At 44.8% G+C, this 13404-nt stretch overlaps 1 protein-coding gene across 4 annotated transcripts in view; it reads right to left on the bottom strand.

The window, feature by feature from the left end:
• Positions 1-5176, bottom strand: part of LOC146179678 (uncharacterized) — a 30449-nt gene extending 25273 nt beyond the window's left edge. For 3 of the 4 annotated variants that reach the window (XM_084579305.1, XM_084579306.1, XM_084579308.1), the window contains exons 1-5: positions 2613-3144; positions 1908-2006; positions 1743-1841; positions 1273-1371; positions 925-1023 (exon numbers count right to left, since the gene is read on the bottom strand). In XM_084579305.1, the coding sequence (XP_084435431.1) occupies positions 925-1023; positions 1273-1371; positions 1743-1841; positions 1908-2006; positions 2613-2780 (564 nt within the window). In that variant the 5' untranslated portion in view covers positions 2781-3144. Of the gene's footprint in view, positions 1-924; positions 1024-1272; positions 1372-1742; positions 1842-1907; positions 2007-2612; positions 3145-5025 lie in introns of those variants that run through there. The other variant, XM_084579307.1, reaches the window with a different exon arrangement.
• Positions 5177-13404: the final 8228 nt, after the last annotated feature.

Below are 13404 nucleotides of genomic sequence, written 5' to 3'. Positions count from 1 at the left end.
GCACACTTTCACAATGCGTTTGTTTTGATAACGTTCCTCATGTGGGCTACTGATTAGACACGAAATTACACACCCATAGGCCTTCAGTGGTGTAATAGAAACATTTCGGGCGAGTTGGTAGCTCGAAAACTATTGATTCAACGTAAAGTCAAAACTGAAGCCAAGACTGTAACTCAGGCCAGATATGCCTGACTTAGAAGTAGCAAAACTGTTAGGAAATCCCCACCCCCATAGCCTTGGCTCCTCAGCCACAGATCACTATCCACGACAGTATTTGCTATTACCCCTAGATGGACAGCCATTTTATTCCCAACTTTCATGTAACAGATATCTGAAGACACCTAGCATGCTCACATTCACGTATTCTTGTTTAGGGACTTCTCTGCTGATATGAACTTGTGATAAGACAGACATATTTTCGTCATACCTTTAAGGAGTCTTATGACCAACCGAGCTATGCCTACAGCTCACGTCAGAAATGGTTGTATATTTTCTGCCAGGAACAACTTGAGAGGCCATGCTTTGGCATATACCATTGGAGACAGGGCTAGTTAGTGTTCATTGCATTTGCCTAAAAATGTAAGGAGGCTAGCCAGACCTCAGATAAATTCGCAGAGCAAACTTTTTGCAAGACGAATTTATTTTCTAGAGCAGCATGACTACTGACCTAAGCTAAAGCTGGTTCAGATTAAATATGGCAAATACCCTTGTACTGGATTTCCTCACTTCCAACTATGGCCAGGAGAGCAAGTTACTTAAAATTTTGAAACAAGGAACACTTCTGCTAACGAGTGTTAGTTAGAGATAGCTCTACAATGGTATAAGAGACGCAGAGACCTGTTGTGGAAGTAGATGACCGCACATGGATAAATTCAAAATGTACTGCAGCGCATATTCTCATGTAGAAGTATGTGGGATATGTACCGTGCGTTTCACATTGATGTCAGCACCAAGTGAGACAAGATAGGAGACGAGCTTCATATGTCCATTTTGAGCAGCAACGAAGAGTGGTGTGGCACGATCCTGCAAAGAAAGCCACTATTAATGCTCTACATTGCGGTAGAAACTCAATATCATAAACTCAAACGAAATGGTAAATTTCCTGCAGTGCACTGAACTTAGTTTCATCGGGGTTGCGTTTCATGTGCATTGCCCAATTGGAAATCAAATTTACAGTCTTACGGCCGGGTCTCAAATGTGACTGCGGCACGTGACCCAACGTCATGTGTGCAGCAGGTGAACAAAGCAAAAAGGAAGAAAAAAAAAACTAACCGACATTTTCGTATGAATGCTTGCGCCAGCTTTGACTAGCTCTTCAACGACGTCAAGATGATTGCACTGACAAGCAACCAGCAGCGGGGTCCCACCATCCTTCAGAAGATAGAGCATAACAGAAAAAAATAGGCAGTCAAAATTCTGTTGCAATATTAGTAAATTTTCTGTTGATACCAGTCGGATCCAACTAGAACTCAAATGGGATCAAACTGATATCAAGTGAGAATTGTTCCTTAAACCATTTACGATTTTAATTGGCACAACATGCTGCAGCAATGTCTTAATTAAACTAATCTTGTATCTTGCAGGTAAAGGACAGATAAGCAGTAACAGTGACAGCCCGCAATGCCAGAAACGGCGCACTATACTCCATATGAAAGACACGCGCTTTTAAAAGCTCACTGAATGGCATGACAAGCAGCCACCAGATTTAAGGAAAGGAAGTCGCGTGATTCCAGAAAACTCACCACACTTGCAGCGTCGACGGGGGCAAAATGTTCTAGAAGCAACTTGACAGTTTCTAGGTAGCCACCTTGTGCAGCAAAGAACAGGGCCGTGGTTCCAGTCTGCGCAGGAAGCAGTAACGATTCTAAAGTAAAGCAGGGATGATCAGGATCGACAATGATACTCACAACTCTCTTTGCTGCTGGGTTGGCTCCCTGTTCGAGCAGCTCTTTGGCACATTCGTAGTTGTTGTTCGCGCAGGCAAGTATCAAGGCAGTCGTTCCTTCCTGAAGAACAGCAAATACACCCGGTGACAAGTTTCTTTGTCGTGTGCTGGCGATCAGCAACAACGCCAAACGCGGACAGGCATGTACGGACCAAATTCTACGTAGGTTACGTTAAATGCAGTGTATTTTCCGTGTCACTAAAACATGCTGAGTTCTGAGTGCAGCGCACGGGTTCTAAAGTAAAGTCGACAGAAGAGAGGTGACACCAAGGTGGCATAAGGCAAGCGCCAAGCGGGAAAACTTCATTTCGATGCTACAGCAAGCAGTATACCTCTACGGAATAATTCACTGCTTAATGAAAGCTGTTACGCGAAAATAAAGTCGTTTCATTTCAGGTTCTGAAATACAACAGGGGAAGAAGCAAGTGGTTTCCTTGCACCGCACTAGCATAAACCGCACACCTCTTATATAAAATCACAAGCACTTCAAGAAATGTATTGTTTCTCCGATCAATGAGTTAGGAGAGTGATGTAGGCAATGATCTGAAGCCAGCGATGGCTCGAGAACGCGACATCAGTGGAAGACAGTCCGAATTCTCGAACCTACCCGCACAAGTCTGCCATACGGCCTCGCGCTCCAATTAAGCATCTATAATATATGCCTCACCTGATCCTTGCAGTCGACGTACACCTTGCCGCTGTCAAGCACGCTCACCAGAAGAGGCAGATTGCCTTGGAGCGCTGCCAAGTGCAGGAGCTGTGCCGTTGGCGTTTCCTTCTGTGAAGAGAAGTAGGTAAAGTTCGTGCCAGCGAAACCCTGGAAAGGCATCTTCATTGGAGACGCTGTTAGTGAGCGATCTCCGTCGCCGCGTCACAGTGATCACTAGTAGCTAGTGGTAACGGCGCGGCGCGATGGTGGCTGAGGACGTCGAAGTAGTATGTTGGATGGCGGCTGGCGAACGTCCGCCACACCTCGACGACGGGTGAACCCGGCAGTCTCCCATGGCGAAAAGACCCGGTTATTTCAGTATCAACGTTCGCTGGGAGGACACCCGATTGCGGCTGTAATGAACGACAGTACTTTCTCCCTTCTGCCTTCTTTACGAAGCATATATAAACTTCGCCAAACGAACGCCAGTGGTGACAAGCAACGCTAAAAACATAGCACACAGGCAAGAATCGGAAGTGGTGTATGTCACGTGACGCACTGGAAGTGACCTCGGGAGGGGACGCTGCCATTTTCAGCGTGGAGGTGTGGAGGGAAGAGCGAGGTGGAGGACGGAGCAACAGAGCCAAGCGATTGACTTTTAGGTTCTTGATGCCTTCTTTGCGCTTGCACGCTTGAAAAAAAAAATTAAAAAAGAAAAATTCAGAAATAACTATATTTGTACAGCACAGAGAGAAAGAAAAAAATCGGAGCGGAAATTACGTATCCAAGGAGCGTTGTTTAATTTAGCGACTAATTGTTGCCTAATTCTTGGCAATGATTTTCAGTGTTTTGGTCGCATAACATGTTAGCCAGGTTCTTGTAAGCGTTTGCATACACGAGCGCTGCTGTTTTGGGCTGAAGCGCGCTAGTATGAAATAATTCGATTCCAATTAAAACAAACGTGAAAGAACATATGCGCTTGTGCTGCAGGTTATGCTTTGCAGCATTACAGAATTGTTTTAGGTGAAGTATCCTTGTAAGGAGCCTGATAAAGAACAAGCCGTGTTCTCTGTGGGAACGACAGCGAAGGTAGGGCAATATATTTAACAAATATTTATGTATAAAATGAAAGCGAAAGTAACGAAAAGAAAGCTGACATTGAGAGGATATATAGTATGCACTTTGATGAGAACATTTCCTCATGCGTTAGCATGCATTTGAAACATATTTTCACCACGCGAGCAGTAGTGGACCACTTAACGCGGAAGTTAAAGCCTTCCTGCGTATAAATTAAGCTTACATTCGAAGTCGGAATATAATCTAAAAGAGAATATTCACACGACCAGATTGGATTTTTGACTGTTGGCTCCTTTAAATTCTATATATATATATATATATATATATATATATATATATATATATATATATATATATATATATATATATATATATATATATATATATATATATATATATATATATATATATATATATATATATATATATATATATATATTAGTGGCAGATGTGCAGCATGACGAAGTATTTTCAAAGTGAGAGCATGCCCCGTTATAAATTTTAGTTCAGGAACAAGGAAGTTTTAAAGATACCATATATGGGACCAGCTGTGAATACAGTTCCACTAGACGGTTTCCAGTCAGTTACAAATGCGTTACAGCGATAGCTTAATAGTTTTACTAAGCTAACCAATATAAAGAAAGCCTGGTTGACGCTCCGATGTGAAGCTGAGGTGTACGTGTCACTATTCGCCCCCAGTTTTGCATAATGAAACGGCACTCTAACAAACATTCAACTATTTGCTGATAAAATGCGTGGCCTGCTTGTGATTTCTTTAAATGGCGAACCGCAACCTGCGTGACGATTACAGCCCATGAACATTTACGCCCTAAATTTGACCCGATAAATAAAACAAATTGCATGTATGTATGTATGTATGTATGTATGTATGTATGTATGTATGTATGTATGTATGTATGTATGTATGTATGTATGTATGTATGTATGTATGTATGTATGTATGTATGTATGTATGTATGTACGCGCGCGCGCGCGTGTGTGTGTGTGTGTGTGCGTGCGTGCGTGCGTGCGCGCGCACACTGCATCCAAGTTTGGACTACTCTCGAGGTCAACATCACTAATAACCCTTCTAAATGCAATAAATAAATGGCGAAAAAGTGCAATTATAAAGGCTCCACCTCATGACTTTTAGAACTGGGTGTTTTGCACTGTGTTGTCTCGAAGCTTGCGCATGCATTGCGTGGCCGACAGATAAACAGCACAGTAATGCAACCTTAAATCAGTCCATTTCACCTTCGGGGGATATTGTGCATTGACAAAATCAGCTCGATAATTGAAATGCGCAGCGTCATCAGTTCAACGTGCACACGCGTAAGTATATATATATACATACCTTAAGCGACATGTTCAGCTCAGACTGGCTCGGAGCAACCGCTCTGAAACACGCTCGGAATTCGAGGTCGACGGGCGCTGTCAGGAACGTCAGGAAAACATCTCTCCTCTCACCAAACGCGCTGGGAAGTCGCGTTGTTGCGATGTCAAAGCACAGCCATTGGGGAAGCAGCAGACGAGTCGGCGCCAGCGACACCATGCGTCGATTTTTCGATGCGTCCGCTAGCAGTTTTTCTAAGAAGATGGGGCGCTACAATCGCTTTCTCGTTGCCACGGCGACAATCGCAACGACGGGCAAAACGAGCAAAACCGCTACGACGCCGGCGCGTTGACTGCTGTCGTCCGCTTCCGGCATCATCGTTCGTGGCCGTGGTGTTCGTTTTCTCCGCGATGATGAATGCCGAGCGTCCTAGCGCCGTGCACTGTCGTCGTAATGTGGCCGCCAGAGCGTGTCACTTGACACTGGGTAATGGAGCGTGGTTCCCTGGAGAAAAGAATTGCGAGGTTCTGAGCTGGAGACGCAGTGCGCTTTGTTTTCAGCGAAAACGGTTTAGAACTTCTGAAAATACGCGATGTTACGTGGTACTCGAGCGAGCAACTTCTTCGCATAAAAACAAAGTGAATTACGTCATTGCGCTGATTCCGGAAGTACTATTTTTGCGTGTCTTGCATGGTTTCAGATACCAGCTGCGATTTCTCGGTGATATCGTGTTTAGACAGAATTAAGCGTAGAGATGTTCGTGTTCTGTACGCGTCGATATATGTCACTCCATGTAAAAAAATACAGTCTTCAGGAAAAGAAGGATATCAAAAATTGCTTTTGAGCAAAAGAGGGGAGCAGTGTCTCGTATATATAGGTGACACCCGCGCCACGTAGTAAAGCGGTAACCGCATGAGGCGACAATCCCTGGCGATACGACGCCGCCGCTAACACCTGTCGTTGATGGAAATTCATTTTGAGGAAAATAAAGGCGCACATGTAACTGCTCTGCTCAGCCGCATCGTAAGAAAATGGAGAGAGGATCAATGAAAGAAGGAAAAGGGAAGATCGTTATGGAGGGCTCCGCAAAAAATTAGACGACCGGTGGTTCTTTTATTGCCCACTGACGATATATACTTCTAGGCTATTGCGCATGATGCGCAATAGCCTTGCTATTGCGCACGACAAGGAAAATGCAATGCACCAGCAAAAACAAGAGGAAGGAAGGGACAATACAAAGCGATGACTATACTGATTGTTTTATTCAGGGCGCCTCTGTTTAAGCACATGTGGTCACTACTGATAATCCAGAGAGAAGAAAACTCGGGAAAACGTGACAAACAGTCTGATCATTCACAAGAAAATAAATTCTAGGACGACGCAAGAAACTCGTGTTCTTTTTTAATATGGCGATGGACGGACTGCCAACGCATGTCGAACCTATAACTTCGCAATTTCTGAATCCTCAGTGATCTCTCCTGTGATCGTATCTTTGTGATTTGTAACACTTAACTTGGCAGTCTTCGACTAGCGGATGGCAAGAACAATCACGGCTATGAATCTCAATGTTGCGAGCAGCATTTTTAGCATTATTGCAGTGTTCTGCAACAACTATAAATTGTCAAACATAGTAGTTGCCACAGGACAAAGGGAGAGATTGAACAATATACTGCATTTGCAGGGCAGAAACTTGTTTCTGTGCTTCTTCATGCCGGAGGCAGTTTTTATGTAGTTTTCTGGAGAATTTACACGCATGTGCATACTACTATAGTGCACTAGAATATTCTAGAGCACTGTAATACTACCAAATCGCAGCGGAGCCGTAAAGACAACGATCAATTAAATAATTAAGAAATAGTAAAAGCTCAAAAAAGGGGGTTCAAGTTTGTCAAAATGCTCAGAATCAAAAGGAAATGCTTGATAATGCTCATTAAGAAAATTTAGAGTGTACAACTGATCAAGTAAATAACTAGAACAATTAAAGAATTGGAGAAAGGTCCGACTTTTATTTTTCAAAAACCAGTAAACACGCAACTATAACCAAACATGAACGGCGAAATACCACAATCAAACGTACCGCTTCTTCGCTAAGGGTATGACGCTACAGCATGTCACGCACACGGACGATTTTTCATTTTTGATTTTTTTTTCCATTTTTATTCTTTCTTTTATAAAACTTTCCCAAATTTTTATACGCCGATACGCAACAGTAGCAAACATTGGCTTTCTATTCTAAGCAGTTTGACATCTTGAATTGAAACCCCTTCTTAAAATTTTTCATTATTTAAATTACTTGAGTTATTCAATAGATTTATTACGCACTGAATTTTGTTATTCAGCATCGTAAAGCATTGGCTTTCCATTCTGAGCATCTGATACCTTCGAACCCCTTTTTTTCAATTCTTCATGTCAATTATTTCAACTAATTAACTGATAAATTACACAATCGACACTCGTAATTAGAACAATCAATTATTACCTTTAATTTTGGGCATTTTGACACCTCGGAACCCCCGTTTGCTTATTTTGTCTTTTTTTTTGTTTTTTACTTCCACAGTTAATTACGATTTTGATAACAGCTCACCGCCTATCACATACCAGTCAATCATCAGTCACTAGAACCACAGATTACCATGATCCAGTTTTTTTGCGCAGTCCCCGATTATTTCAGACACGCGGTGCCTAGTATTACCACTACTACTGCTACTGCTACTACTACTACGAGTTGTGTATAAGCTATCGCTTATTATTTGTTTTCTTTGTGGTTTTATGTAGTATGAACTAGAATTACTCGAAAAGAGCCGGAAGGCAGCATTAACTGGGGTACAAAGGTGTTGTGTTACCTGCATTTTTTTCCCACCACAAGATGGCCGTCACCGGTTTCACGCCGGCCCACTGATAAGTATAAGAGGCTTCCACGCTTTCACTCGGCAGTTTGTTCCATTTTTTTTTTTATATCCTGCTAAGCCGCGCGCCGCGCCGGTCTCTTCGCAGCACCCGCGCGTGATATCACCTCCGCAATGCTCACATCGTCTTCATCGTCAGAACCACTCATGATCATCGTGATGATCTCGCTCCGCATGATAATCTGCCTACCGCGTAGCTAAGAATATAAGACGCGGCGCGTGCGCTCACCAGATAGATATGAAAGGCGGAAAGAGAGCACACGTACTGAGAACGGCATCAGCGGAGGTATGCGCTATTTTTATGAGAACAACAGCAGCAACAATCAGCGGACGCCGCGCGAAGAAACGTCGTCAAATCAAGAAGTAACCGCATGGCGCGAGGCAGCCCGTCAACGTGCGAATGAAGCAAGGAAGACTAAGCGAGCGACTGCTCGCTTCTCGCTAAGCGGCGGCGCGAAGTTTCGGATCGTCAAACACGCCGAGCCGCTGCCGAACTACAAGGAACCCCCGCCGGTGGTGCAGTGGTTAGGGCACCTGACTACTGTGCCCTAGGATGAAGGATCGGATCCCGGCCGCGGCTGCTGCTTTTCGATGGAGGCGAAAAGCAAGGCTCCCGTGTGCTGTGCGATGTCGGTACACGTTAATATTTAACGTGTACCGACATCGCACAGCACACGACCCCAGGTGGTAGAAATTTCCGGAGTCCTCCACTACGGCGTCTCTCATAGCCTGAGTCGCTTTGGGACGTTAGACCCAGTAGAATTTATGTCGTTCGTTCCTTTTCGGAACGTTCTTTAAACCCTTCCTGTTATGTAGTTCGGCGTAGGGAAGACCAGGAGGCGTACTTGAAGGTGATGATGGTAGAGCATATATTTACAGCATGACATATATATACAGAGAGTAAAACGAAGTTGAAATGAATTTACAAAAAACAACACTCAGCGCTACTTTACTCTACGACCTACCTGGTTAGAGCCTAAGCAGAACATCCGCGTTACATGCCTACGCATGGAGCTCAGACTGGACTGAACTCTCTTGGATCACGTCTCATTTTACACATTCACAAAACAAAGAAATAGGGGCGGTCATTTTCAGAGGCCAGCCCCACACATCAACTGTCCAATAAAAAATATGCTAGATGGGCACAGCCCCATAGGTTGGCCTTAGCCTCTAACTCAGGGCCCCACTAGCAATAGAAATTACAACAAAGCACAGCGCAACTCTTTCCCCAGTGAGGGTGTCGAACCCTCTCCTCTCGGGAGACTTTCTTCCCACTTGTCTCCCGCACACCGCCGCCCCATTCACGCTGCCGCTGCTGGCTGAATCCTTTCCACAGTGCATTGCCCCGCGCCATGCGTGTTTACCACTACGAGCAACGACATTTAAAGTGAAAGATCAACCATCCGCCATGCTGAAGGCTTGGCGCCGGATTAAAGGGGAGCTTCTGGCTTGCCCGCTCTGAGAACAATACCCGAGCCAACTCCTGAGTGCCTCTTCGGGCGCTCTTTTGTCGCATCTGCAGATAGGATAAACGAGACTTCCTTTCGCACTGCTCAAAGTCGCAGTGCAAAAAAAAAAAAAAAAAGGCTGAAGGGTAATTTGGGTGCTCGCTACCGGCCAGTACGAAGGGTGCCATACATGCGAGCACCCGGAAGCACGTTCCGCTGCGCATGTCCCCATGAATGACCTTCGGGCTAAAACGGTCCAACAAATCCGGCGCCGACGGTCCGGTCGGCTCTCCCCACACGCGGCACGCTTCTAGAAGGGGGACCCCGCCTACAATACAAGAAGCAGACAGGTGGGTGGCGGCGCCATGCAGAGACGCGCACCTGCAAGTGATTATCCTCGGGCGCGGCCCTGCGGACCCCACAAGCCAAACCAAACTACACAGAGAACATCATACAATGGTACAGCAAGAAGTCGGAGCTCACTGAGTGTATACATGAATGTGAAGTTCGACTTTAATTTTTGTAGGATCATCACGTTCAAACTGCCCAATGGGGAACTGTCATGGATATTGTGTACCAAGGAAAGACCATCACGTCTAGACACTGTGTATACAAAAGTGAGACGCTGGGAAACTACTTTACAGACCACCGATCAGCCATCGTGTCTATAAAGGCTAACATTGAATAAATACGTACTTTACACTCGCCGAAAACCGCGACAGTGTCTCAATTGCTAATCGGTGCAGCCTAACATATCGGGTAATAAGCTCACCAAGGCAAACACCAGCTTTTGCTACGTATATCCTGCGCTAGCTGAGCTAAACCAGTGCAAATTTTTCTTTCAATCTCCATCGGTGTGTACTGGCAGCTTCAGTTATATGTGTTGTCAATGCACGCTAACGATGCAGTCGAAATTAATCCGCAGCCCTCAATTACAGCGCCTCTTTATTATTTCCACTCCACTTTCTTCCCTTCTCTTATGGCACCGCTGTGGTGCCCACCAAAATGCGAGACAGTCAATGCTGCGAATTTCATTTCATCAAGACCAAGTGTTAGCACCCCTATGCGGGAAAAATTGTTCTTCAGTTTCGGCAGTTTGAAGTTTCGCAGCTTCAAAAAATCAATAGCGCGGCTGTGGCATTTGGCAGTTGGTAAATGACATGACTGGACAACGATTAGTCGGCGGGTGATGTGACGTCATGGTCGATTTGGGAAGCGCTGCAAATTTCTCTAATTCTAAGAGGCAGAGCGAACGAGGAGCACAGCGGAGGATGAAAGTGCAGCGATAGCGAAGAGAGCGCGAGGAGGAAAGAGAAAGGAGATGGTATGGCGAGAGTAGGGGAATCAGTCGCGTTCCTTGCGCCCGCGGCCGCTGAGAGCTGCTCCGGCCGCCGTGCTTCAGGTCGCTGTGCTAGAGTCCGCCGAGCACGGGCGCGCCGCCACCGTTCGGCACTGCGGGTTCCAGACGCGGTCGCCTGTGGTTCAAGTGTGGCTGAGATTTCTCATTACTGAATATCGTAATATAGTTGGCTATCTTTTAATGCGAAAGCATTACTTCGCTATGTTCACAGATTTCTGTCCGCAGACCGCGTCAGCAAAATCATGTCCGCAGCAGTTGCGAGTAATAGAGAAGTGATAGGGTTAATGAGTGGTGTCAGTCGATAAATGGTGACGTAATGTTGTGTTCGAAAAAAATGATTATGTCAATAAGTTAATTAGGTAATTAATTAGAGGCCAAAATGTAAACGTAAAGGCGAAAATGGTCTCATTAACCAATGGCTTGGCGCCACATTTGAAGGTATCAAATACTAAAATAGTTAATTAAATCAGTCAATCAATCAAGATGACGTCAAGGATGTGACGTCACGCAACCTGAAGTCGAGCCAAAAAAGGGCAGAGGAAGGGATTGGTGCGCAATATCAAAGTAACAAAGACTAAAGTAGTTAATTAAGGCAGTGAATAGAATGACGTGAAGGATGTGACGTTACACAACCGGAAGTATAGCCGAAAAAGGGCATAGAAAGGGATTGGCGCGCCATTTGAAAGTACCGAAGACTAAATTGAGCAAACAAGAAGTGAATTAATGTGGCATCAAGGATGTGACGTCACTCAACCGAAAGTAGAGCCGAATAAGGGCATAAGAAGGAATTGTCGCGCAATTTGAAAGTACGCAAAGACGAAAATGGGTAAACAAGAAGTGAATTAAACAACTAGAAGCAACCAGAAGCAACCAACAGCAGAATCCATGTTTTCGCATTACTCCAATGCAGATTCTGCAGTGCTCTTTATTTTTTTTTTTTGCATCCGGTTCTTGATCTTGCTGTGGTTCTTCCTCTTTCTTTTTTTCCTTGCCTTCCTGTTGCGTAGCGCATGCTCATCGTTAGTGCTTAATCTAATGTAGTCGATATCTTTTCATTTTTCAAGTCTCCTCCCGCCGCCCTGCAATAATGCCCCAGTGTGGGCGCCGCAGGTATTGTATATGTTAATAAATAGACGGCAGCGGGCCCATGACGGACACGCCTGATGTCCAGGAACATAAAAGTGAAAAAGATAAAACTCTCCCTTCCTTTCCTTGTGTACAAACATCCTTCCAAATTAATAAAAGCAGCGAGCGTGCCTGTTCGTGCCTTACTTTCGTAGAGCCTCCACCTTTGACCTTCCCACGACTGATAGCATGATGCCCTCTGTGCCAACATTTACAGATATAAGTATATCCATAGACGATAACCTGTTCTTTTTCAGCGTATCCGGCAGCACCCTCTACACTCCTCCTCCACCTCATCTGGAAACGCCCGCCGCTGTATAGTCACGTAACCTGAGAGGTGATTAGAGCATACAACTAGAGGCATATTATTTATTATTTATTTATTCAATACTGCAGGCCTTTACGGCCCAAGCAGGAGGGGCATACAAATGACATCAGCGTATAGAACGAAGATAACAAATAATAATTTCAAAACACTTGTTCTATGGGCAGTAGAACATGAGCAAAACAAGGACTAAACGAAATGCAAACCGAGCTCTTCATTTGGGAAAGTGAAACATAAACAACAGAAGTAAGCCAATGAATGAAATGAAATGTGAAACTTGCAGTAAGGCAAAAACACTACCAGTTTGGGCAACCAAAAAGCAGACAAGAAAATATTCAAGAGCAATTCAAGGTTTCAATTGAATCAACACTGGCTAGAAGAGGCAGAGGTAAGTTGTTCCAATCTGTTATCGTGCGAGGAAAAAAAGAATATTTAAAAACATTAGTTCTGGTGCTGTATGGCGTTAGAGAGTCATCGTGTCGATGTCGTGTAAGTAAGTAAGTTCGAATCCCTCTCGGGTATTAGACTAGTAAATGCATACCAAATAGGCAGGGAAATGACACGACAGCACAGCTGCACAAAGAACGGTTGAGTCACAATTTTAATAGCAGAGCCGCCAAATCTGGCGCGACGTGAAGGTCCATTACTGATGCCTTAACGAGCAAATGGTTCGCCAGAGTCGGGCTGGCGTCATAGTTGCCGTGGTAACTGGGATGGGAGCTAGCCATGACGGATGTAGAGCGAGCCGCGCGGCAGGATGGTCTTTGCTACCTTTCGTTTCGACATACTACGCTCTCATCCAATTTATACCTTATCCTCACAATTATTTTGTTGCTTCGAGGTCATGTCCCGTCACGTGACTTTCTGTGCCGCTACATCCGGCGACATGTCCTGCGTTGCATGCGACACATAAGGCTTTCGCCGTGATAATTTTTAAGGCGAAAGCCTTTAATGGCTCTTGCTGTCATGGACAAAATGTGCCCCGCTTTTGCGATGGCTCTGCTTGGCCGAGGCGAGATGACGTCATAGAGGTCTCGACCAATCACAGAGCACCGCCACAGTATACCTTTCTAGCCACCATAGCCAGAGTATGCGCGAATGCGTGCCTTTATATGGCAATCAATGACCAATTACCAATTAATGACTAAGTATCAAATCAAATCAAATCAAATTTTATTTTCCTTTGCACAAAGTACAAGGATGGAGCAGCCGCAAAAAGCTACTGCTACCAGCAGC

This window comes from Amblyomma maculatum, chromosome 9 (assembly GCF_055883805.1).
Source record: "Amblyomma maculatum isolate TAMU_Amacu chromosome 9, ASM5588380v1, whole genome shotgun sequence".
In the NCBI taxonomy this organism is placed as follows: Eukaryota; Metazoa; Arthropoda; class Arachnida; order Ixodida; family Ixodidae; genus Amblyomma; species Amblyomma maculatum.
The sequence above is the reverse complement of the archived record's forward strand: the minus strand, read 5'-3'. Positions and strand labels throughout refer to the sequence as shown.